Raw genomic sequence first — 6,000 nt, 5'->3', positions numbered from 1 at the left:
ACTTTTGGGATGGTGGGAAAAGATTTTCATACCAACCAAAAAGAGTACTTTCATAGCATATAAAGTTGTGCAGAAATTTTTTTTCTTCTGATAAACCCATTGTTTATTAAGAAAGGGTATTTATACTTAAGGCCTAAGTTATACTTAGCCTAAATATAACTCGGTCAATGTTGACAGTTCAATTTTCCACTTTGAAGAAGGTTTTATTGATTAAAAACTGTTATTGTATTCAGTGAGTAGATAAGACCTTGTAATATTTCATACTATTCTATTTTATACTTGTATTTTACAGAAAAATACAACAGTCCATTTTTGAATAGTTTTGAACAGTTGTTCCCTATAGTTCTTATTTGTATGGCTAAGCAAGACAGGATAGGTAAATCATAACAGAATCTTTAAAGGATACACACTTATTTTTAATTGTCACAATTACTTAAAACAGTCATGATTTCTGTCTTTACACAGTCAGAGAGACAGAACATATGTCCGTCTTCATTGTAGCATTGAAAATACTTCATTTTATCATTTATTACATGTATTCTCTAGTCCTTCTCAAAATTCAGTCAAATAGTGTGAGTATTTATGTTCAGTCATAAACCAAATAAATAAATAAAACAAAATCAAATCTCTTTAAACAAATTTACACTTTATAAAAAAAATTGTTGCCTGTAATAGACAACATGTTATATGTTTACAATGACATGAATAAGATCATTTTTACACAATTTTGTACTTTCATTCTTGAAAATCGATTTTCACCAGAGAGTGGGTGTGAAAGACAACTTTACCAGTACCATTCGGTGGGTCTATTTCTCCTCTGGTTAGGCCATTGGTCGGACGGAGCAGTCAACACTACAGCCTCATATTCTTCCTGGTCCAGTGGCACTGTTTTTTTGTTATCTTTTTCACTAGTATACCTTGCGGTGATTGGATTTTCTTCTTGTTTCTCTGTGGCGTAAACACTTTGAACTCTGGAAACATACTGTTGTGATGCAGCAGGGAGGAGGTAGGATACTCTTCCACGATATTCTGGGGTTCGTCCGATATTTGTCTGGTAATCTCGTTGCTTTAGTCTTGTTTGTTGATAGTCCACCAAACTCCTTGTAGGGTGTAATGTAGATGGTTGTAAAGCATCATTTAATGTAACATCATACTCTTCTTCTGGTATATCCAAAGTGAAACCAGGAGGTCCACCATTATAATTGTTCTTGTAGATCGACTTAACAGTTGCTATGTCTGTATCGGGAGCAGATGGTCCGGGAGCAGTAATTTCTACTCTCGGTGATTGTTTGGAAAATTGCTCTGCCTGGTTCAGTTGCTTTGGATATTGATCTAAATCTTTTTGAGAATTTTCCTCTATTTTTACTTTGGCACGTTTGGGTACATAGTATCCTAGTGCTGGTCTCACATTAATTCCTGAATTCGGTTCAACCTTTTGATAACTTTCACCAACTCCAATGGCTGATGGTGCGTTATAGTCATCTAACTGGGATTGACTTTCTATTGCTGGACTCTTTTGCTTTACTGGTCTCCTATTAGCCCCATTACCAATGAGGCTATTTTTTGTGGTATCTTCAACCACTACTGGATAATTACTTAAAGGTCTAGTTACCATGAAAGGCCTTTTATAATTCACGACAGGTAAAGGTTGAGCTCCTTGATAAGATTGAGGTGACTCATTGGCTGTCATTGAACCCTCACCCCCAGAAACTGGAGATTGATTGCTACTTACTTTTACACGTCTATATGCACCACCATTACCTAGTCCCAACTGCGCTTTATCAGTAAGTGGTGGGTTGTCCTCCTCTCCAACATTCTCCTCTGCATCTTGCTTGCCTACTTGATCGTAAGAGATATCCTCTGGCTTAACTTCTTCTACTGGTTTGTTTGGCCTCCTGAAATTATTTCCAACAGTAGACTGCTTTGATTGATTTCCATCTTCTGCTTCAAACTGAGAAGGTTCAACTTTAACGCGCCTGTAGTTTTGAGCTGGATTTCCTTGTTTTCTGAATGGTCTTTCATTTTCGTCGACTATGGGATGTGCTTGCCTGTAATTAAATCCTGTATAGGGAGTTTTTTGTGAAGCTGACTCTTCGTCTAATGGCATTGTTTCTGTAACAGGCTTTACTGGTCTTCTTTGTCCACCACTAAAAGGCCTGGGTGAAACTGATTTATCAGAATTCAAATCAAATGAGCTATCTAAAGTCGATTCATGGTCAGGCTCCTGATTGTTATTAGTTGATTCAGGAGGTTGCTCTGTGATTTGAACAGGTTTGTAATTATCTAATAGTGGAGTTGGGGGTATGATTCTTCCTTTTGATCGGAAATTTGGATGTTTGTTGGCCTTAGTCTCATCAGAAGAATCTGAGGATGGTAAGGCTACATTTGTGGGCGTTGTTTCTTCTTGAGAAAAGTAATCATCTGAATTTTGGTTTCCTCTAAATGACGGCTTAAACCTCTGCTGAGACTGAGGATTTTGCGTAGTGCTTCTAAGGTTATGATAAGCAGGGGTTCTTCCTGGGCCAGTTGTATCAGAGGTTTGTTGTTTTGATTTGGAATCATTTACAGAGTCTCGAAATCTACTGGAAAATAACCTTTCCCTCTCATTACCTGAAATTTGGACATCCCTTTCATTATTTCGATCATTTGCACTGACTTGCTTTAACTTTTTTTCGCTTGAGTTCTCTGTTGAGTCATCTGAGTAATCTTCTTCACAACTATGGCGTCTACAGCCTGATTCATCATTGTCTCTTGAGAATGAAGCTGAGTCAGGCTTTGGTCTCTTACTAGATTTATTACTTTCCAACTGTTTAACATCTTCTTGCTGTTTCATTCTAGGCTGAGAATTTGCATGGTTTTTTGTTGGTGGTTTAGATGTAGTAGTGTTGTCAAGCGGTTTTCTACCTGATTTTCTTCCATTATTAGAGTCATAATCATCTGCATGCCTACTCTTAATACTTTCAGTAGAGGGTTTCTGCACTCTCCTGTTTTCTTCATCATCTCCAACATCTCCTTCTTCATCATCATAATATTCTTCTTCTTCTTCCTCGTCATAAACAGGTGCTGTATAAGTCTTTTTGTTACTAGGCTGAGGCTTATCTTCCTCATTTCTTTTCCTACCACCAGATGATAATCTGCTAGTGGAGATAAATCCAGGTCTCTCTGCTGGAACGGGATCTGGTTCTTCTCTGGAATATCCTCTATTACCCCCTCGATTTCCTCTGCCCATCTGAGATGGTTCTTCATATCGTTGTCTTTTTCTTGGTCTTACCGGTCTATCATCTTCATAATCATCGTCGTATCGTTCAGGTCGTCTACGAGTATTTTGTCTTGGTCTGTGGCGCCCACTCGGTCGTCGGGAACTACTTTTTTCATTACTATCACTTCCACCTTTACCTCTTTTTGGTGGTGGCTTTACATAATCTTCCTCATACTCGTAGTCATAATATTCTTCATCTTCTTCTTCATGCTTGTTCTGTGGTTTTGAACCTTTTTTCGGGTTATCAGTTGGAGAAGGAGTTACATCAGTTGATTTTGCAGTATAATCATATTTGTCTCTTTCATGAATTGGAACAGGTCTACGAATTTTAGGAGGAACTCTTGGTCGATCGTATACTGTACCAGCTGCAGGTCCAGATACACGCACAGTTGGTTTAGTTTCCTTGGAAGATTCCCCTCCACCATCCCCTCTAGAATTGTCGCTTCTAGAGGAACTGCTGCTTCGCGAGCTATCGGACCTTGAGCTTTCACGCCTTCCTCCTTCATAGTAGTCACCTTCCTCATCATTATGAGATCCTGTAAAATTCAAAAACAAATTATTTGTAATTTTTCAAATTTCTCGACAAGATTTTCAATGCCCATAGAGTTACAATAAACATTTACAGAATAACCATTTTCAGGCAATCAATAGCCTATTCCTACAAATGATTATTAGATAGAAAAATATAATTTTATGTTTTAATGATAATTTGTTTGGAATAACCATTTGTTTCGATTTTAAATGAGAGCACTAAAAATGTATTTCCCTATGAACTGCTTTTTCAATAGAATTTTTAAAGCAATACGTATGTGCCGTATGGTACAGATGAGACAGTTTTTTTTTTTCATTTTTATAGTGCTACATTCTGTTTCAAGTAGAATATTACGAGTATGTCATCAATTGATTACAGTGAACAGAAATGATATTTATGCAAATTTTGGTGTTGTTATTTCATTTGAAAACAAAATTCCAATCTTCAATAAAACAAATATAAAGCAGATCTGGATTAGTAAGTGATTCCTGGACTCCCTAACTCAAGCCGTACGCATCGTTTTACCACTGTCACCATGCTGGCTCAGCGCTATAGCATGGAGTGATTTCGGGCTCATGCGCATGCCAGTATAATCGTCGAGACACTGTTTACTGTTATCATTTAGTATACACGTACTCATACTAGAATGCACACACTATTGGGGGCTACCATTACATGAAGACCGACTGGCACAAGTAAATTAGTTCTATATGCTGATGATGCCACTTTAAAAATATCAGATAAAACGTTTAGTGAGACAGAACTATCAGTTAAGAATAATATGACCCCCTTGACTAGTTACTTCACTCAGAATAATTTAGCAATAAATAAAGAAAAAACAATTTTCATCAACTTTAAAACCCCACAGTCTGCAATTCCATCTGATAGTCTAAATATCGGAACAAATCAAGTAATTAGTAAAACAAACTAAACTAAATTTTTAGGTCTAACAATAGATCAAAATCTAAACTGGAACTCCCATGTACAAGAATTAATTGCTAAAATATCTTCAGGTGTTTTTGCCCTTAGCAGATTGCAGTATTTCTGTGAAACTGAAACCTTAAAACTAGTTTATTTTTCATATATATACATTCAATAATATCTTATGGCATCTCCTTATATGGTTGTACAAGCTTAAATAATATGTATACAATTCTTAAATATCGAAAAAAGCGGTGAGGCGTATATTGAAACTTCAACAAAAAACAGATGTAAAAGAATATTTAATTTCACTTAAAATAATGACAGTTTATGGGATGTATATATATCAAACTATCATCCACTTCAAGGAAAGGGAACATACTATAAAAACCATTAGGAAGTACTCATGAGTATAATACTAGAAATAGGAATAATATTGCAATACCCAAACATAATTTGGAACTATTTAAAAAGAAACCTACTTATGCTGGCACATTATTTTTTTCCAAATCACCATTAACCTTAAGACAAGAGCCGAATCCAAGAATATTAAAAAGGAAACTTAAAGATTTTATAATAACTATATGCCACAAGAATAATTATATGATATACAAGAATTTCTTGGTCCAGAGTTTAATTCAAAACCTTCTGGGACTTGAAGGGCTTTTGTATGTTTAGATTATTGAACAAATGCAATTATCAATAATAGGCTAATTAATAATTATGCTATTGTTCTAATAGGTCTTTTTGAATCGGTATGTTTGATGTAAATAAAATAAAATTATTTGACTTCTTTCTTATTTTATTCATGATTGTGCTGAGAATTTCTATTGTAATAGTATAAATTGCCTTCTTTTTTATGGTAAGAAATAGTAGAAATAAGTTAGAAAACAGTTTGTTCTAATATGAATCACTTATGGACACTGTTCAATGTACTGTAAATATGTGCTAAATGAATAAAGATTGTTTGAAATGAAATAAAGAGCGCTATTGCAGATTAGCGTCAGCGGCCCAAACTACGCCACCTCAACGAGTTCGTCATTAAAATTAGGAGAAAATATATTAGTCTGAGTTAGATAGAAAAATGCATTACTCTCCATAGTGTCATTTTTCTTTCATTCAATTTCTGTCATTCTGGCTTAGGCCTACGGATTGGTATTGTTGGTCAATAGCTTTGTTTTGATTTGCGAATATAATCTAGATGCAGTATCACATACTGTACGGAGTTCATGTTTGTTGACCTGAAATTTGAAGCCACTGCGACAGCAGCAATGGCTGTGGTTTGTTG

The 6,000-nt window shown here is 35.5% G+C and overlaps 1 protein-coding gene across 1 annotated transcript in view; it reads right to left on the bottom strand.

Annotated features, from left to right (window-relative positions):
- Window positions 1–394: 394 nt before the first annotated feature.
- LOC128997988 (uncharacterized protein DDB_G0283697-like) overlaps window positions 395–6,000 on the bottom strand; it is a 78,152-nt gene continuing 72,546 nt past the window's right edge. The window contains exon 8 of the mRNA XM_054423882.1: window positions 395–3,795. Within this exon, the coding sequence (XP_054279857.1) occupies window positions 785–3,795 (3,011 nt within the window). The 3' untranslated portion in view covers window positions 395–784. The remainder of the gene's footprint in view (window positions 3,796–6,000) is intronic.

This window comes from Macrosteles quadrilineatus, unplaced genomic scaffold (assembly GCF_028750875.1).
Source record: "Macrosteles quadrilineatus isolate MER2022 unplaced genomic scaffold, UCM_ALF_1.0 Scaffold_7__1_contigs__length_78375512, whole genome shotgun sequence".
Taxonomy (NCBI): domain Eukaryota; kingdom Metazoa; phylum Arthropoda; class Insecta; order Hemiptera; family Cicadellidae; genus Macrosteles; species Macrosteles quadrilineatus.
The sequence above is the reverse complement of the archived record's forward strand: the minus strand, read 5'-3'. Positions and strand labels throughout refer to the sequence as shown.